The 27,608-nt window shown below is 34.6% G+C and overlaps 2 protein-coding genes across 3 annotated transcripts in view; one reads left to right on the forward strand and one right to left on the reverse strand.

Moving 5' to 3' along the window:
• Window positions 1-21,153, forward strand: part of LOC144450376 (pleckstrin homology domain-containing family D member 1-like) — a 28,369-nt gene extending 7,216 nt beyond the window's left edge. The window contains exons 4-13 of one of the 2 annotated variants that reach the window (XM_078140980.1): window positions 1,139-1,215; window positions 3,968-4,112; window positions 5,733-5,827; window positions 6,819-6,912; window positions 7,293-7,474; window positions 7,773-7,863; window positions 11,716-11,914; window positions 12,407-12,553; window positions 13,312-13,518; window positions 15,621-15,751. In XM_078140980.1, coding sequence (XP_077997106.1) covers window positions 1,139-1,215; window positions 3,968-4,112; window positions 5,733-5,827; window positions 6,819-6,912; window positions 7,293-7,474; window positions 7,773-7,863; window positions 11,716-11,914; window positions 12,407-12,553; window positions 13,312-13,514 — 1,233 coding nt within the window. In that variant the 3' untranslated portion in view covers window positions 13,515-13,518; window positions 15,621-15,751. Of the gene's footprint in view, window positions 1-1,138; window positions 1,216-3,967; window positions 4,113-5,732; window positions 5,828-6,818; window positions 6,913-7,292; window positions 7,475-7,772; window positions 7,864-11,715; window positions 11,915-12,406; window positions 12,554-13,311; window positions 13,519-15,620 lie in introns of both variants that reach the window. The other variant, XM_078140984.1, reaches the window with a different exon arrangement.
• A 781-nt stretch (window positions 21,154-21,934) lies between these two features.
• Window positions 21,935-27,151, reverse strand: LOC144446131 (protein ARV1-like). The gene is made up of 6 exons (XM_078135850.1): window positions 26,984-27,151; window positions 26,315-26,434; window positions 25,311-25,461; window positions 24,606-24,690; window positions 22,865-23,013; window positions 21,935-22,233 (listed from the first exon to the last, which is right to left on the reverse strand). The coding sequence occupies exons 1-6, from the start codon at window positions 27,149-27,151 to the stop codon at window positions 22,118-22,120; spliced, it is 789 nt and encodes a 262-aa protein (XP_077991976.1). The 3' UTR covers window positions 21,935-22,117.
• Window positions 27,152-27,608: the final 457 nt, after the last annotated feature.

A 27,608-nucleotide genomic window follows, 5' to 3' on the forward strand; every position in this document is an offset into this window, starting at 1 on the left:
TTCTATTGTATCTTTAGACTAGTAGTTTCCATAGAATGATTTTGTCAAAACACCAGAATTGATGAACACGACACTACATTGTGATGCAAATCCCTGTGACCATAATCATCATGTCTATTTCCTTGTATGACAAACTGCTCACAATATCAATGTCACCCTTTCAGCCCACAAGAAGGAAATTCAACTGTACACTTTCCTAGACTGTTAGATCCGTCTTGATCTGCTTATGTAACCACTGACTACCCTACATTTATAAGTGATTTACATAAACGATACACTTTCCCTTATTATATAATCTGTGAATTAAAGTCTTCAAATATATGGCAGAAGTTCTCCAGAAAAAAATAATGAAAAATTCATAAATTCCCAACAGAAATATTGTATTTCATTTGAGTGCCAAATGATATTAGTTTACTCCTAGACTCTACTTTCATGTAGAGTCTGTGGTTTACTCTCCACCATTATACTGTAGTTGTTGCAAGAGGAGATCATGGTTTCAGTTTGATAATATTCCCACCCCATATATCTCATTACTGTATCAGTATGGTTACTTATAAATATATGTAAAATAATCTGTGTGCAACATTTGTGTCCATTGCTGTATAGTTCTTGATTTCTTCCCTAGTAGATATGTTGAAAGTTATAACATTAGTCTGTACTGATATTGAAACTGAGATGTCAAAATAAAAACGTGACAATGTTATCAGAGTAGAACACACTAGAAATACTGAATGAAACCATTCACATATCTGGTTCCGATTGAAGTATTGGAGAAAACATATTGGCCATAACTTGGATAATAAAGTTTGTGTTCTATAAATACATTGTACTAAACAGCCATACTTGATAACACGCTATCCAACTTCATCAAAGTCAGTAAAACCACTTGTGTATATTAATCTTGACGGCAATGATGCATTCACGTAAATGTCTACCTATGTCATGACATCTTGACCTCGGAGAAAACTCCTACTGTATAATTTTGTCACAAATTGAAGCCAGCAATATTGGAAAAGTCAGAAGCATTTGATTCACGTAACCTTTAACCACATGGATTTGTTGCAAGTCAGTATTAATTGGAAATGCAACTCCCAAGTCACAACATTGCTAACCACATATTTTCTATTTATTACCAAAGGGCATGATAATACTGGCAGCCGAGACTGAGTATGAGAGAGAAAAATGGATGGATATCCTTAGGCAGTCTGGAAGAGTGTAAGTCATCATACACTCTTGGTTGTAAATTAATGAGTTGTTTATTAAATGTAGGGTAACTATGGTTTCTGACTTTGGGAATCATGATGTATTGCTGCAGTGAGACATAAGTTATAAGTTTGTACATTATTATAAAGTAAATTATTTAAATATAAACTGAGATTTGTAAAGTATTACTTTATACTGGATGTACCCTCATTCCTAACACTATAGTCTGGTGATACCTGACCAGATGTGACAAAATTGTAGAATTTCACATAACCCCCTATCCTCCATCCCCTCCTACCTACCCCTCCCCTACCTATCCTCCTTCTCAACCTAATTACATGTAAAATAGTGTAATGTTATGACCCACCCCATTCTACCCTACCCTTCCTTCCAATCCAATGCTCTATCGGTACTCCTGCTATGTGTACCTGAGAACCTACACTACATGAATTTTTTGAATCTTATGGCTCACCTCATCCTACACCCCCCCCCCCCCCCACTCTCAACCCTAGTCACTTTCCCAGTGAAATATTCTGAAATTCTGAAAACATTTTAGATGAAGACAAGTGAGGCAGTGTTGTATTATTTACCGATTTCTTGTATTATTATCAAAAGGAGAACTTTGTAATGTATCAGCTAGTTCATGTATATGCCAGTGTACTGTAGGTAGTTACACAGATTACTTTATGCAAGTTGATTTACTAAATATGGGTTCTTTTAAATGATAAGTGTCTATCATGTGATCACTTCATGAGTTTGTGCAATTTGACTTAACTGTCTACTCAATCTTATAGAAGTCTGTGATCCAATGTGATACAGAGCACATCACATTTGTCTGTAAGTCAGCCAGTACTTGTGTACATTTGTATGATAAAAAAAAATATTGTGATAAAGAAAACGTGTTGTCAGATACATTGCAGGATTAGGTCAAGTGAAATAACAGCTACCATTAGTTTTATCTTGAATACTGGTATCTGTGAATTGTTTACAACTGTCAAACTCAGACTGTTTAGGTTCTCATAATGGGAAGTATTGATTGATTGCTGGCTGAGGCAAGTAATGTATATGTACATTTGTATATTGTTCATGTACATCAAAATAACTTTTATGCACATATATGCAATTCTCCTTTAGGGACACATTTCAGAAAATGACATACATAACTTCATTTCATCTATTTATAATTTATATGCATATGTAGTTTGCTTTCGCTTAGGCTATTCTCAACTAAAACTCATTTTTGCATATATGTTAAGGTCTTTGACTTCTGACAGTTCAGGTCACATTCCTGGTGTAAAAGCAGTCATATCTCAGTGCAATTACAGACAAGACTTAACTATGCTAACTTCGATGGTTATTACTGTGCTGGATAACATTTCATAAACATTTTATCAGACCTACATGCATGTAGAATATAGGTGTAGAGGTCAAAGGTTATCTCAGGCTTTGGGTACACCCTTATTTGAATCAAAACAGTAAGTCTGTTGATGTATTCCAGAATTCTCACGAGATCAAAGAATGGAATGCAGTCATTTATTTTGAACTATTTTGTAGTCTCATTACCAGTCAGGTATTACATCATACATACTTTTAATATAAAATGTATTAGCGTCAATTTTAATAATGTAAATCTGTGGATGACAAACACTTTCATGGACATTCATTGTAGCTTGTTTATAAGACAGCTTTGATGTAAATGAAGGAGTAACAGCTGTAATGTCTGTATCATTGTATGCCCTACTAGTACTACCTACAATGAAGGACTGCTTCAAGAATTTCAAGTCATTACTTGGCATTATTTATAGGATTAGGGTAGACAAAGATACAAATCTACCATGCCATAGATCGCTACATAAGTCGTAGTGTACTAGTTGTAGACTAATATTTATATCATAATGACATAAAGCCAGAAGCCCTTCATATTTCATTTACGGAAACTGTTAACAGAAACTGTTTTTGTTCCATAATAATGATTACATAGATATGGTTTTATGTTTTGAGACTTTATCACCAGATACCTAAAAGTGTGGCAAAGACACTTCAGCTATACTGTACTATCACAGGAAGGCAGTTCTGATTTTATATCAGACATATATTTTCAAAACTACTGACTTAATGCAGATAAAGATGGATTTGTTTCGATAAACTTTCACAATATTGATAAAACATGGTATGAAATTTATCCTATACTAATATGAACTGCAGTGGTAAATGCTATAGTAGGTTATTTGTCTAACTTTTCCCCCACCGTAGTACCATATTCCCAAATATGATAAAATTCCAAGACTGTTGTTTGTATGAAATGGCATCATTGCACTGCTTCATGTCACACTTAGTCTAGTTCCTATACGGTATTGTTATTATTTAAACCTCCACTCCACTCACTCCACCACGTTGGCATCCAGACTACTTAGTATGTCACACTAGGCAACAAAATACATACCACATATATATATATACACACACCTGTTCAAAATGTAACAGTCTTGAATCTTACTCTAATATATTTTTTTTCATCAGAAAATATATTGTTGATAGGCTCTTATTGCCACAAAACATTTTAACATTTTCTTATTATAGTCTCAGTGAATTCAGTTGTACATTGTCCAAGAAAAGATTTTACCAAATGACTGGTGTGATATAAGTTTGTTGATAAAAAAACTTGTTTGCTTGTTACATAGGAATGTGAATAAACTAATGTTTTATCTACATTGATTGTTATTTTGATTTAGTAATCATTCCATTTCTTCATCTGTGTTACCAGAACATGGAAGAATGCCCAGCTAGGAGATACTATGATTCAGACATTGGAATCACAAGGATTGCAGTTAATCAGAGAAAGTGAAGATATTAAAGACAGGCTACACACTGAAATATGTGCTAGAAGAGAAGAAATGGATAAAAATGAGGTAAGAATCTTAAAAAAGAATTCTAAGAGGATGTAAGCTGGAATTGACATATCCAATCAGTATATTTTTTAAACAGAAGACGACAGTCTGGTGTTTAGAGTATTGTTGGGTACATGGAGTAAACATGTTGAAGATCTAAGTTTTAAAGATTTGTGTTTTGATGATGATCGATGCATGTATATTTAAGATTTGAAAAGGAGTATCTATGATACAAGCATATAGATTGTTGTACAGTGTGCTGGTTTTTACATGTGTCACACCAGTGCATATTATTGATATTTTTCTTGGCATATCATCATAGTCTATATAGTAATATAACATGAGAAGATTTCAATAAGAATATAAAAAGAGACCAAGATATTAAATAGTGGATTAACATGAATGTAAAATAACTTAAGGAAATAGAAAACAGAACACATTCATTTATTTTACTTATAAAAGTCAAAATCTGTGAGGTTCATATTATGACCTTATTTGATAAATGTTGTTTACTTGGTAAAAAGTCATAGAAAGATTCCCAACATATCACATGCTTAGTTGGCTATGACCTTCTGTTTGTACCCAATGGATGTTTGCAAGAGTCTGTAAGCTTTGACAGGCTATTGTATACGTGTTTGTAAATAGTGGTTAGACTTTGGAGAAAGTGAAAGAGAGATCACTATAGTCACAAAACTGCCATTTGTTTTTATCTTGTGGAAGTATGGTAAAGCTATAGAGAAGCATCCTAAAATCTCTGAGCCATTAGTTTTATCTCCAAATCCAAATAGCTGATTACTTACACATTTCATGAATAAACTATTGTTTGTGCTCAGATCTCTATATAGTGGTCTGAGGTTTGTGTCACAAAATAGAAAGGATTATCTGGTAACTATTGAAGTCAAATAAAGGTGATCAGAGAGGCTGTGCATTGTGCGTGGGTTTCAGAGGAGAATAGTATTAAAGTATTAAATGTTAGATTACTGACTGAGTTTACCAGTCTTCTGACTTCAAAAGGTTCAGGAGTAGAGAATATGTTACATAAGTTCATATTCCTATTCAATACATACATTCACACAAATTGTACATATGTGATCTCTTTCTGAAGAATACAATCTTTATATGGTATGATAGAAGTCTGGACTTCAATACATCATTTTCAGACCAGTTATTTCATTCACAAAAGTGAAAACAAGGAGTAATATCTGATTTGTATGAAAGAGGTATTCAATACCAGTTTATGATCAAGACCATTTGTTCAAGGTGATGCAATGATGTGTAAAGGATAGAGGAATCACTTTTTGCCAGTTTTTCCAGAATATACAGAATGTAGACATTGTGTGACTGCCCAAGAGACTGGAAAAGTTGTCATTTTGTTTCCCACTTATACAGCCACTCACTACAACCAAAAACAATGACACTTCTTTCAGTGTGCAATAATGCCCAGTACTGCCAGTAATTAGCATGAATTCCATTAAACCAAGTTGATGATCTTAGTGTATGTACAACCATATACTTGTTTACTTTTCCACACCCAGGGTTCAACTTACACTTGTGTCTAAATGTAAGTCTGAGTTATCAGATTGAATAAATCTTGATACAAACCATTGCATACTGAGTGATGATTTACATTCTTTGTTGTAGGAATTAGAGAGACTAGCGGCAGAATTAGAGAAAGAAAAAAAGAAGATAGAAGAAACTGCCAAAGAGCTGCAAAGTGACCTTGAAAGGAATAAATTGTAAGTAACTTGTACATAAAACCATTGAATTGTCTCATAAAATATTCATGACCAACTTGAGGGATATCTTCATTTACATTCTGTATAGATCTGACCTCGCTTTATGATCATCACCTATCTCATCAGTCTGGACATTGGAAATGTACTGTTTAGCTAATCAAAGATTGATTTGTATTTTTTGGAAAATTATTTTCTTTTCAAGTCTGTGTCAGTAGAGACCACAGTGCACAGTCCTAACAGTCAAGAAAACTGATTATGTCTTTAAATTTTACATTGAACACAACCATTTATTTCAGATTGAAACATGGTGAAAATTTTTAAGTAATTTAATTTAGAAACAGATAAATTATAACACTAAGTATGTTCATATAAACAAATTATGGCATATTGCAATTCAGACCAGACATGAAATTGTCAAATCAGGCATTGATGGCTGCCTATAACCACTATTAGACTGTAGTATTAAAATTAGGGCACCGGGCACATTTACAATCCACCCTACAAGCTGTAATGTCAACACCATGCTACCACTAGGGGGTGCTGTATATATCTGACACTTTTTATTACTGTGTATCAATCACCAGGAATCTTCTGTATATGTACATTATCTGTAATAGTATTACTGTGTATCCATCACCAGGAATCTTCTGTATATGTACATTATCTGTAATAGTATTACTGTGTATCCATCACCAGGAATCTTCTGTATATGTATATTATCTGTAATAGTATTACTGTGTATCTGTCACCAGGAATCTTCTGTATATGTATATTATCTGTAATAGTATTACTGTGTATCTGTCACCAGGAATCTTCTGTATATGTGTATTATCTGGATTAGTATTACTGTGTATCTGTCACCAGGAATCTTCTGTATATATACATTATCTGTAATACAATGTACTGTGCTTCATAGATTGCAGATTAATAATTTTGTATATAATGAGTTACAACAAAGACATGTTATTGAGATGTAACTTTATATTCGCAGGGAACTAGATGAGACTATGCAGTTGATGAAACAAGTTGAAAAAGATAGAGAAGATTTGAATGGAACAACAGATCATTTACAGCAGTCATTAGAAGTAAGGAGTTATTAAAATCTCAGTACTTTTTGAAATGTGTAATTATGCAAAACTGTACTTTTCAGAGCTAGATTTGATAGCTTATGTACATTAGATCCAGTACACTGAATGATGAAATATGTGTCATGGTTTTGAAATGAAGAAAGTTGAAATGTACTATGTTGTCTGTTGTGTGTCTATATCATCATTATGTCTGCCAACTGTCAATTTAACAACACTGATACAAAGCAATTTCTTGTGGACCACCAAAATTTGGTGTTTCCCCTATCTGGAATTAAGTAGTTACTCACAAGAAACCTCAATTTGTCCATTTTCACCGATAACAAAAAATGTTGTCTTTTAGTAGATGCCCATAACATTTCTGTTTGCATTTATAATAGTCACTAGCCAAAGAAAAAGAAAAGACACTTCAAGAATTGAAGATGAAAGAAGAAGTAACACAAAAGTTGTCTAGTGAGAATGAAACATTGAGTCAAACCACTGAAGTGTTGAAGAGTACCCTGGACAGTATAGAGGAGAAGACACAACAGGTGGAAAAGGAAAGGAAAGAGGCTGAGAAAAGGTAGGCAAAATAAGACAGGTGGAGCAGGAGAGGGAAGAAGCTGAGAAAACGTAGGCAAAGTAAGACAGGTGGAAAAGGAAAGGAAAGAGGCTGAGAAAAGGTAGGCAAAATAAGACAGGTGGAGCAGGAGAGGGAAGAAGCTGAGAAAACGTAGGTAAAGTAAGACATGAAAAACACGACATCTTATAATACTTATACAATACCCTCTTATTTTCACTTGAAATCTTGAGTTACAAAAGTATCAGGTCCAATATATTTGCATGTATTAGTGATTAAGCTATCAGTTCTTCTATTACAGATTGAAAGACAAAGAGAGAGAAGCTAAAGCTTTGGAAGAAGAGAAAAAACTATATGTTGTACATGCACAGGAATTGCAATCATCACTACATGTAAGTTAAACATAGCTTATCTTATGTTTGAGTTTAGCTTCTAACTTTGATGTCATATCACTTATCAAATATATATTTATGAGTGGTCCAATATATCATTTATCTGATTTCAGCTGTTTGCTTTGCTAGCCAGTATCAACTACCAAATATCAAATACATCCATGAATTGAATAGTTCAACATCATGATAACATAGAGTAGTCATGACAGTTTTAGAGCATTACTTCATGAACAATTTTTGGTTTTGTTCACCAAATGCTAAATGACTAGCCATGAATCCATGCGAATGGGGTTTTTAAATTTGTATGTTATCTCTCTATCATGAGATGGGGAAATCAAAATTCAAAATCCTCATTCATCTTGATTCTAGGTTACCAACAGACTGAAATAGAACAACAATACTACTTGGTACTTGTTTAATATGGAAATCAGCTAATCCATCCCCATGATTAGTCATAAAGCAATATACCAAACTTTTACAAACAACTGTTGTAAATATTGTATGTACAAGGCAACAGTCTTGCTGTTTGTGTAAACTTAGTCCTTATATCTGTCAGTTGTACATTGGGAAGATCCTCTGTAGCAATGTGATAGATGTACAAAGATCACACAATATCATTGTTTATGGTCCTGACAATTACTCCATTCACATTTTAAATTTCATAGTCGACTATGGGGTGACATAGATCATAAAACTGATAAGCCCTTTCCTTGAGTATGTAATCTTAGATGCTGACATTGTATACGTGTGAAATATGAAAATTTGAAGATGGAACACTCTACCAGTCGGATCGCTAGCCTGCGGAAATGGCCGGCAAGATCAAACGAATTAATTTGAAATTAACCGCCACAGTGAACGCTCACTCACGCTAAACTCAAAGATTTCAAAAGAGCATTTTCGATATTTCTAAGAGAGATACCAGCTCGAAACTTTCACAATATATTTACAATAGTACCGTCTTCATGTGTCGAATTTTTTACGAAGTTTTACCGTAACAGTCTTTAGAAAATGTGATTCTGCTATCACGAGTTCGGATGAAGGACCTATGGTTCACGCACAAAAAATACGATAAAAAAGTTCAAATTCCATTTTTACATGTCTTCAAAAACAGAACTGTAAAGTCTCCTGTAGTGGCGGCTCGAAACAACGGAGAAAATCGACGGCGAAATCGACCCTCCGTCACAAGCGTAGCACAAGAAGCGGACGCGTTAACTGGGTCAACCTTGTTATTTTATGACGTCATACGCTGACTCGTTCCAACTGTGGAAATTACAAGTTTATATCTGTTGTCGAGGTTAAAGGGTTAGTGAAAGAAATCGTACCAAAGAAATACTCTTTGATGAACACTTTTACAAAAATAGTCTACTTAATATATATTTGTGTAATCAAATGCGTTACGGTTGTAATTATAAGCTTTATTTAAAATACTACATGAACGAGGTTGTCATGGCCATGCGTTATTATTGCGGGAACCAGTCAGTCCGAGCGATCTTGAAAGGCAGACGGACGGGTCAACCGAAAATTACACAGCTCTTCCCGTGAAACTGGTAAGTGACGGGTAAAAGTGAGATTGCATTTATAAGTGGAGTAACAATAACTGTGATCGGTGTGGAATTTTTGTATCAGTACGAAACGAATGGTGTTCTGGTTTTCAAAGCCTGGCATGACTCGAAAGCACACGGTAAAATCCAGTGTTACGTTGTACCATGGATGTATTAGCTCCAATGTACATAATTATTTGAAAACTCAATGCAGTGGTCAATGTTCAAACATTTCTTTCTTGCTGTTCGTATTAGGACATTTGTAACTATTGTAGTTTTGTTTTAGAAAAAGAGAAGCATGTACATTGGATATCCAACAGTTGCTGTTCATGTCGTGTAACTTTGACATTCCAGGCTGTACATGTAAACCTAACTAATACTTTATAGGTTGCGATTATACGTAAGTGTAAATGAAAAATTCAAGTGAAAGTGGGTTTAAATGTACTTGTGTATATTAGAATAAGGGAGCTATTGTATTGTGTATTAATGACTGAAATGCTGAGGTCTATTATCATCATCATTATTATATATTATTATTTAATTGTGATTATTTCATTTATTTTAAAACTTTTTTGGGGTGATACACTCGATCACATACATAACAAAATCCAAATAAAACAAAACCATACAAAGTTTAACATTACAAACAACAAAAAATGCATTAAAGAAGGTAGAAGTTATATGATTATTAATATGGGTTTGCTATTTGCCATTGTTCTGATACAATTACAAGTGGTTGCAGTTTAATTGTATTATTTCTCAAAACAAAATTTCAACCTTGTGTGTAACTTGTAATATGTTTATGTTTTTTTATAGTGAAACATGGCAAGTTTTTCTATTTCAATGGTACTATTGTACCAATCACGAAGATGGGTAAAGCAAATCGTAAGATTATTAAAGTTTTCAAGATTGGCCACAAGGAAATATATACTCAGACATTTTCTCAGATTTTGATACTTTCAAAATCCTTGTTACAAACCCCATTCTCATTGGATTGGCCAGAGAATGTGTTGGAAGAAATGAACATAGATAGTGATGAAGAGCAGTTAGAGATTATATAATATGTAAATATTGATTTTAAAAATATATATTTAAAAAATAAACAAGTGTTTATAAGTAAAACATGTGTATTTCCTTATGTGATATACTTGTGTATGCATTCTGCTTTGGAGTTGCATGTCTTTTTACTTTAGCTCAGCTTGGAATGAAATGTTTGGAAAAAGTCAAAATAACGTGTAAAAACATACCAAGTTCAAGATTGTAACTCAATAAATGACATGAAATTAAACGATGGAGAAACAACTATTAATCATTGTACCATTACACACTTTTTGATACTTTCAAAATCCTTGTTACAAACCCCATTCTCACCTATTATGGTCACTTTAGTAGTCCCCTTTTAAGTTAAATATTATGTCAAACAGAACAAAATACAGCTATACTATGTGAAGTGGAAGTATGCGCAAACATTTGTCCCATGATATATTACTGTGTAAAGGATTGAAGAAAAACATGCACAACACTGACTAAGTGTGAGTTTCTCATTTACCCCTCCTGATTCCTATACAGATTGTTGATAAAACTGTTGAAATTGTATAATATAAAAAAGGGAAACTACAACTCGACCATGGACAAATGATATTGACTGTAGATGTAGTATCAGCTGTAAGAAAAGTGTGCAGTAGAATAGAATCCTTAGTAAATGACCAGAGATGACCCCAATGTGGCTGTTACGTAACACCCACCACCACTGAAAACTCATTGATACAGTGTGACCTCTCTGCACTGCTACCTAAAAAGGTTGGACTTGGCCCTCACGCAAACTTAAATGGATTGACATTCATAGGTAATGTAGTTGAAGTGTTCCTCTAACTATATGGGTAGTTTGAAATAGTGGAGTACATGGAAACACTAAAAAGTAATACATTGTTTGGAGATCATGGTGGTGTAACCATACAGGATTTTTTGAATCGACAAGAACCCAGTTACTTTATAGTAATATCACACAAAAAATACATCAATGGAACCCTCTGAATGTCCTTGACAATCTTGTGAAAAAATTACGTTTCTGTAAATTCACCGTGAAATGTTATTAGAGTTTGAAAAAAACACTGACTTGTATGCAAATGAGGCATTCAAAACCAAACGACTGCTTATCTTTGTTTGCTTTGTATGACTCCCTACTGTGCTGACTGCAGGCTAACTATCTGACTGCTACAAACTCAGTAATAGTGGTCTGACCCATTGAATTCTAATGTTATTTGTGTGTATCTTACAGGATTTGACAATGTTATTTGTGTGTATCTTACAGGATTTGACAATGCAGAAAGAAATGACAGATGCTGAATTGAAAGAAGAAATCATTGCCAGGAGAGAGGCTGAGAAAAGGCTTAGACATGCTGAAAATGCTCTTGGAAGATTAGATGTCGCAATTCAGCAGTCTAGACCACAAGCAAACAGAAAAAACAGCTTAGATGTGGAAATATCCACAAATGTAGCAACCCTGAAAAGTAAGTATACAAGTATAACCTGACAAAACACAAGATGTTGAAATATCCACCAGTGTAGCAACCCTTAAAAGTCAGTTTATTATGGTAATGTTGGTGTACACTGAGACTTAGTGTTTTTAGACACAGTGTTTGCAGCATGAAGTCAGCAATGACACAGCTATAAAGAACGTACTAGCACTCTAGCTATGGTTCGTACTGTGTACGTTGGCATAGTTTTCATAAAAGGACCACTGAAGCATCACTGGTAATGGATAACCCGGAACTAGTAATTGAGAAGTATTTTGTGTGTGTTCAATAAATCGACATGATTTTGGCTGCCACATTTCACTGTTCTTTGACACGTACGTTTCTAGCACAAATACAACAAACAGAGAATGGAACTCATCGAAACAACTAAATACAACTTGTGTCATACATAGAACTTAATTTGTAAAAATTGTGACTATAGAAAAGTGCTGTATATATGTTACTTACAAATATTTTGTTTTGCAGAATTCTTTGAAGATATAGCTGAGGAAGCCAAAATCGACTCTGATAAGCCACTTATCATGAAAAATGCTCTTCATGCAAGGAAATCGTTTATTAGAAAAACAAGAAGTTTCAAACAAAGAAGAAACAGAGAAAGAGCAAAGTCAGCTGGTAAGTAAATATTTCCTGGATATTGAATGTCACTAGCACTAGGCATACAACACAATAGCATTTACAAGGTAGTTGTATTTTTAGTTTGCAGCTTTATTGTTTTATTTTGAATGGCTGTAGATTTCATGTACTGTAGTGTGTGTCTTTGCGCTGTTTAGTATCTTTGGTTTCTTTTTGTTACACGTAAACTTGTGTAGTGTTGTATCTGATTTATATGGCAGGTGGTCACCGAAAACTCCAGTGGTCTCTTCTCTGATGTGCTGTCACATATGTATACTTCATGCTACAAATCACAGCTTGCTGTCCGTCCGTGACATGTTATATGCTTAAAATGCACAGCTACTTTTGCTTAAAACAGCTGAAATTTAGCCTCTGAATTTTTGTTTGAGCTAGTTGGTTGCATAGAATGCATTGTCTTGCTCTATGGCAGTACTGGAGTATTTTGCTATACTTTTGTACTTCAAAACTACATAGACAACTTTTCTCATAAAATCAAGAGTTTATCAAAACCTCCCTTCGAGAAGATTGTGTATTACCATGATTCTCATCAACTATACTATCATCATCACTGTTGGCCTGTGAAGTGGAAAATAAAAGACAAAAGAATCAACAAGTTCTGACACTTGGAGTGCATGCATGACAACATATCATGAAGTGTTCTTTTCTGTCTCATGTAATACTTGTATATCATGTAACTTTACTCTGAACTCTCTCTTGATGGTGTGCCTGCTTGTTGTGTCTTTTTTTTCCCCTACAAGAACCTCGTATGCCTTCTCAGTCTTCCTCATCAGACAGAACGCAAGCTGTAGACAAGAGAGATAGTCGGTCTCGTAGCAACCAGAAGCCCATTTCCAACAGCAACAACATCCCAAATGCTTCATCCAAAGGCAGTCATAAAAGCAGCAGCAATTCATCATCAGCCCAAACAAAACAACAACAAAGTCGACAAACACAATTGTAGGAAGGTAAACAGAGAGTCCAAGTCTCAATGCAAGAAGTCATTGCTACTCATCTTAATTTTTGGTTTGCATGGGGTTTATTTACATTCATCAGACGGCATGACATTGTACATTTTCTCATTAATGACTGTACAGACACATGTTACATCTTGCCCTTTACCTGCCTTGTATAATGTATCAGTTTTTCCCTTATTATAACAATGATATTAATTTCCAAATCCTGTCTTCATGAAACATACAGTCATATTGCTTCCACAGTATTCCCATGTCTTACAAGGTACATACTCATCTATTTTACCGGAATGTTAATATAAATTTTACCCTTTTCAGAATGGTCAACATTTTACATTTGTAGTTTGTGTTAAAACTTGATATGTCTATGAATGTTCTCAATCCGGTGTGAAGTTAAAAATGGAGTATTTACAATCTATCCTACTGGACTTGTTGTTTTGCATGGCATCAGTTTCACATCCTGCCCTGGATGCTTCTTCAGACTGAATGATCATCTAATTCCTCAACGATTCTCATTATCATACATGACATTTCAACTCTGTCACATGTCACAACCTATCTGTTACATGTATTAGATCAGTAGTTGATCATGATATGAAGACATCCAGGAGTGAACATGAAACTATTGCCACACAAAACAACAGCAAGTCCACTAGGATACATTATAATAACTGTTTCTATGATTCATCCTTCAGTGGTGTTTAATACTATTTGTTGGGACTACTTTTATCAATTATCAATTGACCTGTCTATTCTGCATGTCAGCATGTTTTGTTGTGTACTTGTTATTAGTTTGTTTAGTTATCCAGACATAGTTACCAGCCAGACATAGTTACCAGCCCTGTAGTGGTCATATCAGTTGCAATACATTTTCTCACAATGATATCACAATCATGTACAAACCAAACATATCAAGAATACCAAGATCCAAGTTATTAGATCATCTCTTCCTGACTAATGGTGCATGAATGTAACAAGTATGCCTTATAATTTCATAATGTTTCACAACACTCTAATATTACATATACATCACATGCATCCTCTAACTTTGATGTTTTTTCAGTTCCAGATGTGATCTGGGTTGTGTAAGTTATACCTTTACATTACAAAGATACATACACTTTCTAATCAGTGTGTTTGCTAAGCTTTAAAAATAGTTTGTAAGAGAGATTTGGAACTATGGTGAAATTTACATAGTTTCCAATACATTCAGTAATATTACTAATGGTTTGAAACTGTAATAGAGGGTGAACTTTGGTCAAATTTAGTTTTCTGTACATTTACTTATTACTTTGTTTTTGACTCACTATGCTTTGTATGGGGAACTGGGGTAGATATTACCAACTTAGCATTCTTAAAAGGGGAATGCCAGTCTTGGAAATAAGTAAATGAAGTAGCATTGTGAATTACTCCATGGGACTTTCTGATTATGGAAAATGATTTGATTTCCTATACTAGTATTCCCTGTATATGCAATGACTATCATATATTAGTAGAATCAAAAGTTGCTATGGACACAGTGAACAAAGACAAGAGTCAAACTTAATAGGTAAAAAAATTGTTCAAAAATGATGTCAGATATGCTTTAACATGTTTGTAGAAAACAAAAACTGCACTTGTTCTTTCTTTACATCTCTGTAATACTATGAAAATGTATAGTGATGTAGGCATGAGATGAAACAGATGAATGACAATGGCACAGTTGTGATTCTTTTGTTGTGTCTTGGCCCAACATTGTTAGTACTATTAGACAGCATTGGCTAGCTAGTTAAAATGTGCTTACAGGCGCATTCTGAGAAAAACTATCTGTGCTGGCTAGATCTTTCTCAGAATAGGTGTAATGACTCTTTGCCTTGAGTTTGCTGTGTGGAATAGAACTTTAGTTGAGTGTGATTCAGATATCACCAGAAATTGGATTTTCACCTTTTTTTTGTGTGGCATGCACACATGAACCAAACCCTTAATATTGCTGTAACTGTAGGTTTCTGCATTCTTCCACCTTCCTTTTGTACTTCTGCTTACTTTATAGCAGAGCTGTAGTTTGGTCATCTCTATCTTTGCAATGCTACTAATTTGGGTTTTGTTTGTTCTCTCAGCTGGTGACATTGGACGGAGGAAATACAGAGACCGAGACATGTGTGAAGCAGAAGGCTACAGACAAGCTGCTAAGGAGATTGCAAGACATCCATCTGTCAGACGAAGTATGATTGAGGTGCTACAAAGAGACGATTCTGATGAAATATTCGACAGTGTCAAATTTGAACAAGATGTTTGATATGTATGTATAATAACAAGACTTACCGTATATATAAATCCATGTAGTAATTTGGTATGGGATTAGACTTATCATCATGTACTAATAATGTTAATCTTTATAAGTTATTATACATGAAATATGATCTATGGAAGTACATAGTGTATCAGTTGGATTTTTTTAAACGTATGTAAAGTATTAATGGACAATTTTTACATTGAAAGGCAGTGCCTTTTATATAGGGAATTTTCAAGTTAGGTAATTTGTTTTGGATGTCTGGGATTTCACCAGCTTCTTTGATCATATTGATCTCATTTTGTTGCACATTGAATGGCTGTGGCTAGCTGGGTTGGGTTGACATACATTGTGAGGGATTGGAAAGAATCAAATTTGAGATTTATTTCTCATTTGTGTGTTTACACATAGATGTTGGTCTCTCTCCAATGTCTATAGCGTACACCACTATAGACATGACAAAATAACAGTACATGTATATGTAAAAAATAGTGTGTGCTGTTTTGTAGAATTCAGTATTCAAATCATTTAGGAGTATTTCCCTTAGCAGATATCTTCACTTTGTAATATTTCCTCAAACCCTGTAGGGTATGAAATGTCCTGTTTGTAACATGTCCTCAAACCTCATAGGGTATGCCCTGCCCTGTTTGGAATAATGTCCACAAACCCTGTAGGGTATGCCCTGCCCTGTTTGTAACATGTCCTCAAACCCTGTAGGGTATGCCATGTCCTCAAACCCTGTAGGGTATGCCCTGCCCTGTTTGGAATAATGTCCACAAACCCTGTAGGGTATGCCCTGCCCTGTTTGTAACATGTCCTCAAACCCTGTAGGGTATGCCATGCCCGGTTTGAAATAATGTCCTCAAACCCTGTAGGGTATGCCATGTCCTGTTTGTAATATGTCCTCAAACCCTGTAGGGTATGCCCTGCCCTGTTTGTAAAATGTCCTCAAACCCTGTAGGGTATGCCATGCCCTGTTTGAAATAATGTCCTCAAACCCTGTAGTGTATGCCATGTCCTGTTTGTAATATGTCCTCAAACCCTATAGGGTATGCCATGTCCTCAAACCCTGTAGGGTATGCCCTGCCCTGTTTGGAATAATGTCCTCAAACCCTGTAGGGTATGCTCTGCCCTGTTTGGAATAATGTCCTCAAACCCTGTAGGGTATGCCATGCCCTGTTTGGAATAATGTCCTCAAACCCTGTAGGGTATGCCCTGCCCTGTTTGGAATAATGTCCTCAAACCCTGCAGGGTATGCCATGCCCTATTTGTAATATGTCCTTAAACCCTGTAGGGTATGTATTCAGTTTGGCTCCAAAATATTTTTGGCAAATGCAAATGAGAAGTTAGACATGCCAAAAGTCTTACAGGTAAATCTTGGTCCATAAATCTGTTGAGAGAATTCCTTGGTAAATTTTATATTGCCATCACAGGTACTGTTGCTTAGTTTCACAGTTTCATTTCTAGGATTATTATGCTGCATGAATTAGAAAATTTACAGATAGTGAATTATATCGTTGATCTGACTGCCATAAATTTACAATGTGCAGCTTTTAAGGGCGCAATGTGGTTATGACGTTTTTGCCTTCATATGAGTTTGAATTTGTGAATATATTGTAATAAAAAGATGATTTCATTTTTCAAACACAAGAGTAGAGAAGTAATGGGTATATTGATACACCAGTACTGGGCTATATCAATTCCGTCACTTGTACCGGAATGAACCACATACAAACTCTAGAGGGCGCTGTAATGCTCCACTCATTCTGGACTTCATTCATAGTGGTCATCCTACAATCATGGAGCTGCAGTTCTCTTGTCTGCCGACACTGCAAAAATGTTCCCAATTGTAAAGAGGACTTTAGTTGAAGACAATGTTAAGCTGATAACCACTATGTATGTTGTTAGAATGAGAGACTTGTAAACCAAAATGAAAGGTAGTCTAGCCCCTTGTAGTGCAGGTTTTGTAGTCACAGTGTCTTCATCAGTTGCCAGTCTGAACAAATTATTTGCAACAAAGTGAAGAAAAAATTAACAAAATAGATATCTACTCCAGATGGTTAACAAAAATGGGTGTTAAAAGTTGTGATGACCCATGTCTCTCGCTACTCCATATGGTAAATTGTATATCTATATTCCATATACTATATCTATATCTATCTATATCATATACCAAGTATAGTGTGCTCATAATCTATATAGTTGGACCTATTTTAGTTATCTAGGTGTAGGGATAGGGGTTACCATATATATATATTTTTTTTATAGAAAGACTTATGATATGCTAGTGCAATGTATATGCATTTACTCATTAGTAGATTTACTATTATTATTAGTTCTGGGGTGATGGTAAATATTTATGAACGGATAACTAAATAGTTGAACAACTGCATTGTATTAAAGGATGTGCCAACATGAAAATAGACTTATACAGTGAAAATGAGTCTTGTGTTTTCAGTATGCAAAGATGTCGAGTTTATGACGCCATACTTCACTTCTTCAGTATGGTTCAATATTACCAGTAGTAAGACAGATTGAGGTAGAGATTTGACATCCATAGGCTAGTTTTGTATACATCTCTAAGACAATAATAAAGAATTCTAAAAATCTCAAATATTATTTTCCAAATATTCTTCAAACCTTCAACAATTCATTAGCATGACAAAACAATTATTTTGAGTGGCATGAATGAATCATCAAAGAGAACAACTATTTTCAGGATCACAGTAGAGACCTTTAACATCCACTGTGTGTTATTGTGCCAATTCATTTACAGTATATAACCAAAGTCAGTAAGAACAATGTGTGTTTAAATGCATGTATTTTTGATATACAGTCTACACAGTAGGGAAGTTACTCCAGTACTCAAGTGGTATGACATCAAAAAACCGCCTCACAGTGCCTTATGTGATGATCAAAACCATGAGTTATATGTAGTGTAGAGTATTACTACAAACCCTGTATTTCATTGATCCAATTTTACCCTGTATTTCATTGGTCCTAAAGTTTTATCACAAAACCAGCTTCATGTTATTTCCATTATGGAGCTTCATGCTAATGAGTATGATGTTTTAGAACATTGTGAAAACATTACTTTTTTTGTAAAATTGTGAAAAGTGAAGTTCAGCATTTACTTATTTGGAAAGATAGAAACATCTACAATTGAATGATGTACAAATGTGGTTTCTTTATTGGAAGCCTACAACATACAGCTTAATACTGTTGAAACTTTGTATTGATATTGTGTAGTTTATGATGGCTAAAAGCTGGATGTATTAGGAAGGTGTGGTATTCTAAGTTTTTCATGCTGTATAGTCAGTAATTAAGTACTCTGTACAAATGTGTACATTTCTTAAAACATAGAGGTACATTCAGTGTATTTTACTAGGACCTTAATCTTGTTCCCCACCTACACATATTGATAGAATGCAGCATGTAAACAGACAAGGAAACTTGTCTGTGATATAAATGACACATTGCTATTGAAAACTGCAAGAGAATTTGAATCATTTATAAAGTTTTTCAACAACAAAAAAAAGGGGGGGGAGACAGTGTGTTAGCTAGCTGTATTTCCTTTACGAGTTGATTTAATTTTCATGTTAGAATTTTTTACATGTAATTTGAATAAACAAAGGTATATATAGAGATTGTATCAATCTGAATTCAGATTTTATTCTCAGATTAGTGTTAATAAAATCTAGCGAGCGTAACTTGTAATGTTGAAAACCAAAATCACTATCCTTTGACAACTCATAGAGCTTCATCCATCCATTCTCAGAGTGATGATTTCATTATTTCAAAAACAATCAATCTGTCATTTATTTGGTTGAAATTTATAGTTTATCATGTTTATTATTCGGTTAAAATTTACTGTGGAACTCGGTATGAATCAAGTTACATTTCCAGTTACCAAGACCAGACTCTTTTATATTAACAAAATACTGACCTGATAATGGTCTGTCTAACAGGGCAAAAGCTAGTCTGTACTTTGTGAGTTGAGTTTTGTTGAGACCATCCAGTTCTCATTTATGGTACTATCAAACTACAGAAAAACCAAATATTGTGACTATTTGTAACTTGACATGTACTCGAGTTCCATATATTCAACTCAGCCACTGCCAAACTGACTGTGTTGAACTCTGCTGTTAGTACATATTTGTTTCAGTGCGCTTTGTAATTTATGTTAAAATTAAGTGAAGATATTGATAATCACACGATGTGAGCTAGTCTATGTATACTTAGTATGAAATATTACTTTCAGTATTACTTTGGAAATTCTGTTGCTCAGCTTGTCGACAACCACAAACACTGGCAGTTACCAAACTTTATTAATCAATTTCTGATCATCTTTGGATTATATGTTGATGACTAAAATCTTTGAAACTCCCAGACCATAATATGCAACCATTGTCCTGTTTTAGTATTCAGTAAGTTGAGATATGTACATTTGGAGATTACTATAAAATACTACTTGTGTCATAACATAGGGGACAGAACAGATATCAAATATTTGAATGTTATAGAGTTTCATATATATTGAGAAATGTGAGCAATCCAGACTTGTTTTAGTAGAGGTTGTCAGTTTTTGTGTTTAGATCATGATGTAACAGCCGTATGTACAGATACAGTTTGTGAGATCAGTTACTTTACTTTGTTATTTGTTGCATAAATGTTAGACCTGTTTGTACCCATACTAGTGACACTGTCAGGATAGACATGAAGAGAGAAAAAAATACCTGTATTTGTATATAAGTCAGTGTATTGCATCATGTGTTACTCAGCTTGTGTCACCAAAATACACACACACACACATTACTCCAGTATTTTCCTTTTAGGACTGATATATTATACTAAAGTACTTAAACACTGGGTGCTGCTCTATTTCTAAGTATTGATGACATTTTCAGGGCTGTTGTATCTAAATATTTTCTACCCTTTGTATTATATTGTAAATATTAATACATATTTTCCATGGACCTTGCTGTTTCTACCTTGATATTTTCATAACCATTTTGACTTTTGCTGTCTCTTCATTGGTTTGTGACTTGTGTGACTTTACAAAGGCTGGCTTTATATATGGAGACTGCTGCATACCAATCCTATGTCATAACTCCCTCCAAGGTCCTTTAATGACAACCCGTTTACTCATTCTGATCTCTTTACTTAGTTCAGCTGTTTTTTTCCTACCTCTTTTCTTTTACCAATATCTCACTGGCTGATACTGAATATTTATCAGACATGTAGCAGAAACACACATTATAGAAAGAAATTGCTGATATATAACATTGGTCAATGTGACTGTCAATCTCTGCATATCAAGATTACATAAATGTGGTGTTTTAATTTCTACTTTGTGAAATCATGACTTTTATCAGATTGTAAATAAAGTTCTTCAGCTTTGACTTTGGTATTTCCTCGTGGTGATATATTGTGTTGTGGCTGACTTCATGACTGTATGTATGTATGTATGTATGTATGTATGTATGTATGTATGTATGTATGTATGTATGTATGTGTGTGTGTGTATGTATGTATGTATGTATGTATGTATGTATGTATGTATGTATGTGCGTGCGTGCGCGTGTGTGTGTGTGTGTGTGTGTGCGCTTGTTTGTTCATAATACCTATAAGGTGAAGTCTTCAGTACAAAAACTGCACATTGAAACAAAATGTTAATACCCCGGTAGTTGTTAGCATTATTAACATAATACATATCCATTCTTCACATGTTGACCTACATATGAGAGTAATGAGTCAACTATTGCAAAAAGTAGGATTTATTAGATAAGTCACAAACATCATTAAAGTCCATCTAGGTAAGTAATAAATGTACATCATATACATAAGTTGTAGGATATATTCATATTCATATTATGTACAGCTTTGAAGGCTAAAAGCCTATGAGCCGATCAAAGGTAAAAAAAAAATCAAATGTTCAACAGTCCATAGTCCAAAGTTCCACGAATAGTAACATGTATATAAATCAAACACTATCCAAGTTTATGTTAATGATGTATTTGTATTCAGCCCAGTGACTGTCTAGAGTGTTTTTGAAAGAGTTGATAGTATTCGCTGTAACAATTTTTGTTGGCAGTTTATTCCATGCATTGATGATCCGGTTTGGAAAAAAGTTGGCGCGAGTTGACTTCTGACACAAAGACTTCTTGAAGACTATATATCAATTCACATGGAAGACTGATATGTCTCCCAACGATCCCACAAACTAAGATCGTACATCAGTTCCGTTTCTTAGAATACATATTGTCTACACCAAAGTATACAGCAATACAATTATTCAAAACTTGAGACATAGAGGAGGATCTATCAGCTGAGTAGAGCCAGTTCCAGACTTGGAGTTAGAAATTTCTGAACCAGTATCTGTACTGTATATCCACATAACACCAACATAGAGCAAACTATGGTATGTCTCTGAAATAAAACTGAATTAGAGAGAAGTAATAATTAGATGAAGTCAAGAACTGGGAAAAAAATCACTTCTAAATTTGATGAAAATATTTGTACAATTGTCTAAAACTTTTTTTTTAAATTTCTACTGCTTATTTGTGATGTTAACAACACTTAGCCGTTAAGAAAGACCAGGTGGCTGCTAAATGTATGGTAGTTATTTGAGTATTCCTATTTAGTCCTGTTGATGCAGATTAACAAATTGAATGTAAATGGGCTTCCGATGGAAAGTGAAGACTTGGTTGGTTTTTAAGTATGAATGAACAGACACACACATTGACAAAGCCTATTGCTTTAGCCCCCTCCAGACAGTACCCATTACAGCTAACAGGGAATGTTTTGTTGAAACTGAAAAATACAAGTAATGGTTGGCACAGGGGTGTCACAGTGCACCAGTAGAGAACTAATCTGTCTGGATTTTCAAATCTAAATTTACCCTAAAATATGTTCCTTTGATGCACCATAATCCTAAAACCCTACATCTCATGTTACAAATTGACTTTTCTGGTGTGGTCTCTGTTTATCAATGCCATCTTGCTCAATGAAATGGTTTCATTCAGTCTAGTCCATGTTTTCAACCATAGGTCAAAGGTCACTATAAATTACCTTTTATGGACTGTACACTTGATGTGAAAACAAACAAACTGGTCAACCAGAGCAATAGAAGACTACTACTTTGTCCCCAGATGACTGCAGGAATGACTAATAGTTTACCAGAACCTGACAACATCAATGCTCTAACTTGCAAGCTTACACTGTGGGCAAATAGAGAAATAAACACACATTAGTTTGTGATGTAATATTGTAAATGATGCCTGTGTGGTGAAAATCAAACTACAGCCTAGTATCAAATATCTGTAAGTATGGACAAATACAGAAATAAACACACATTAGTATATATAACATAATGTTGCAAGTTACGTCTGTGTGGTAAAAAGTCAACTACACCCACCTAGTACTAGTAGTAGTCCTTGTACCAAGTACCTACTCACAATACTTTCCTAGTTACCTTTTAGGATGCAATAAATATAGTAGTGTAGTAAACTGTATATATGAAGCAGGTAAGTTGTGTTGATGTTATTATTAAAAGTGCTAGATGCTACCAGACTAGCAAACATGGCATTACATATCTGGGAAGATGTCAGACTAGCTTGGCAAACAAAGGTAGGCCATGGAAGGAGCACTGGCCATCACTTCACAACTTTCTAAGAATTTAAATCATTTTTTTGCATAATTTTCATTGTTTGTGTTGAACTGTTAAAGAAATTGGCTTCTATTTTTAGATTCATATTTCAGTATGTTTCAGTGTGGGGAGTGTTAGTGAATTCTCTATAGTTAAAAGATTGGTGAGTTATGCTCTATATCACATCACCATGATAGGTTAATGTTGACAGCCAAGTTGTGAGATTTCTCTATGTACCGGTACTGATTGAAATTCACTATCAAAACCAGGTCTCCCCACTCTGATATAATACAGATGGTAGCTAGGTCAATGTAGACAGCCAAGTTGTGAGATGTTCTCTATGTACTGATTGAATTTCAAGAATAAAACCATGCCTTCCAACTCTGATATAATACAGATGGTAGGTACACATCCACCAGTAGCTAGCTGGCTATATCTATCAACAAGGCTTGTAAAATTGTACAAACACAGTGCAATGAAAGTCTCACGCTGACAGTACTGGTTGCAAAGCTATGATGTGAATGATAAAATCGTGTCAGGTTGTTTACACCACAATCACACAAAGTACACCAGCTGTCCATCCACAATAATGTCACAGCATACATGAGATTACATGTAATCCAATCAGGCTTTCAGTACTGGCAAGTTGTGTTGTATTAGTGAGAAATAGCAAGTCCATTACTGAAAACTACCCGGGATTACATCTAATCTCATTCATGGTAGGAAACATCTGATAAACTGCTTACAGTATTAGAAGCCAAGGACACTAAAATCATTTGGGGTTTTACAAAGTGTAGACGTCTGATGCAGTGAAACGTTGTGTGCTGATATCACCAGTTCAATGCACTTTACGAGCATTTGCTGTCATCTGACCCCTGGCTAATATTAAATCTTATATGAAAATACCTGCTGTTTTGATCAGCTAGAAATGAAAGAGTATTTTAATAAAAGTATTCATTTTCAATACAGATTGGGTTACTCTGCAGCAAATAGCAAAAAAATACAGAGAAATGCAGATTTGTGTTTAATACTTCAAGAGCAAAGGTCTGATGACACGGAAAGTACAGCTGTCTGTCCATTACTTATACACACCTTACAGTGACAGTAAATTGTTATGACATATTCACATTCCTACGAAACTTAAGTTACTATGACAATGGTTACCTTGGTGTAACAACAGCTGGGACATACATCATATTCAGGAAGATCCAACATGCAGCAATCACACCAAACATGAAAGAAGCAAACTCTGTGCAGAAAAGTAACAAGATGAAATATGACAAGAAGGAATTTCATACGGCTGAGATCCTGTGTATTACACTATGTTTCAGTATACATGTAGATCAGTAGATGCAATATGATAAAGTGTCTTTCTCCTCAATATTATATTACAACTTGAAGGTCAGGAATCTCTCAAGACATTAATAGTGTAGTGGGTTTTCTTGAAAACAACAGCAATATATTAACATAACTGGATTTATTTGTGATGCAACGTACACATAACTTTAGTTTTCAGAGCAAGTTATACAGGTTTACAATGAACAAATAGTTATGAGATAACACATCATCACATAATATAACAATATTTCATCATACACATCATAAATAGGTTAGATTAGATCTATACTTGGCAAAAGAATAAGTACACTCTGATATGAAAATTTGGCTAATATTTATTTTGTCAAATACAGTACATTTTATATTGACAATTATGCTCCTCTCCCCTCACCACATCACCCCACATCTGGTGATTTGGATGAGTCTATGCTCCCCTCCTCTCACAACATCACCCCACATCTGGTGATTTGGAATGGGTCTAGTGTTTCTTTATGTTAAGACAACATCATTATGTTATAGGAATAAACCTACCTATACCAGCAATTAGGAACATAGCATAATAATCCCATTCTAATGCATAGTATAAGAAATCTTTGGTACCATCAGCATTCTGTGACTTGAGATGTGACCATTTCATATATGCTTCACACAGCATACATAGAACACATAACTTCCAATGTACCTGAACCAGGATATGAATTATAACAGTTAGAATTGTGTGTTTAATATTAGTATTTAACTCTCTTTTACTGTTGTGTTTTGTGGTTTAAATGATGCACATTTTTGTATATCTAATGTTTTCCTATATACAAAGTACAGTAGGGAGTGAAGCATATTATATAAGCAAAAACAATGCCTGGATCTTACAGGCTAAGTACAGTTACTACTTATGGTATAGACCTACCATAATGAAATAACCATTTATACTTTGAAGTGTGATTCAAATCTTGCCAAAGAACATTAGCCAATCAGAAGCAACTAACTTTGGTATGAATCAAACCAGAAATATGGATATCACAAACCAGCTACACTTCCCCGTAAACACGTCTCAAATACAAGTTTCAAAATCAACTGTACCATCCAGCAGTCTTGCTAAATGAAAGAACAATGTTCTGTGAAAATTGTTGCAAAAAAAATATTGAAAAATGTAGATGGTGAGTTTATTGACCGCTGATGTAGCATTGCATTGTCCCTGTACAAACATATAGGGAGAAACCTGAATTTGATATCATTTGATGGTGGTTGACTACATATACAGTCAGGTATACTCTCGATCAGAATAACATCTATCCTGACTGGAAAAAAAGATTTACAATGTGCTTTCCCTATTTATCTCAATTGGGATGATCATTTATCCTGACTGGGATAAACAGATAAATTATTTCAGATAAAGTGTACTCTTCAAACACATGTATTGAAAAATTGTCCTGGGTAACCTATGTCCAACTCCTGGCTTTTTTGTAGGTCTTTGAGAGTAGAAAACACACTTACCTGTTGCAGAAACACACCCCAAATGATTTACACATTGTACTTACACTAACTTTACTGTTGTATAATATATGTCTATATGCTTGAGCTTTGAGAAGTACACCATCTAGTAGTATAATAACAGGATCAAATTCTATGTACTTGTCTACCACTTTCCCACAGTAATCCTGTGGGAATAAAAAAAAAAACACGAATGGGTTTGTTTACAAATATATATTGAGGTTTCAGACCATGTAACATATGGCACCGTGTAAATAAATACATCACTAGAGAATATTCTGTTTTGTTATTTTGTGTCATTAACTTGGTTCATAGGGCCACAGTCCCTCTTGGCGTTATCATATTCATAGAGCATGGAGGTATAAGGATATCCCCTTATTATAACTCCATGCATAGAGGGACTGTAATAAGGTCAATGGTATTACAACTTGTGCATGGAATTGATTTATGATTGCATGATTGATGGGGGTAACGTTGCAGTGATCAGTTTTATGTCCATTTACGATTTTGATTGTATAATCCTGCTAGCAGTCGGAGTAAGTCGGGGCTCGATTTGAGAAGGAAATGGACATTTAATAGTAAGTCTAGTCCTGCTAGTAATCCGGGACTCGATTCTGTCGTGTCAGTAATAATATAGACCCGTGCACCGTCTACAAGCAGGACTAAGTGTACTACTAGTACTATTACTACTGATCAAAGAGCTGAGCTTTACTCACACAATGTGTTATTTTCAATACACTGTCACTGAAATATCTGTAGAGTTCATTCGAACCATGTCCACATTCTATGCACACATATTCTGCAATGTCTTCACCAGCTTCATCACCAGTTTTTAAATCATCGTTGACTTTCCCTGTTCTAATTACTTTACTGGGCGCAGCCATTTTTCAACAAATAACAAGTTCAGCGTTGGTGGCGCTCTCGACTGCGTTCAATCAGTCAGTAAGTATTAAAGTAGGCCTGAGATCCTCCCCTGTTATATAGTCTATTATAACAAACGAAGGTATTTTATATTTGTTTCTGCTTTTTTATTTTCGATTCTATTTTGTTTCCAACCGGTTCTGTCATCATGCCAGTTGAACCGATACATTTCAATACTTGGGATGTAATGGGAAATGACTGATTTCCTGTTTTCACCTTCATTTAGCTAGCGATAGAAATCTCTAAATCTACGCATATACGTATCTTTCTTGTATGTTTTCACTTTCCTGTGGAGACTTTCTTGTGGGTTTTTTTTTACCAAACGTTATAGTGCACATATTTTAACGAATTCCCAGCTTTTCATCATCCATCTTGATGTGTGTTTAAAATAAGCCTACATGTTTCCCCCCCCCCCCCCTC

Source organism: Glandiceps talaboti, chromosome 2, assembly GCF_964340395.1.
Source record: "Glandiceps talaboti chromosome 2, keGlaTala1.1, whole genome shotgun sequence".
NCBI lineage: Eukaryota > Metazoa > Hemichordata > Enteropneusta > Spengelidae > Glandiceps > Glandiceps talaboti.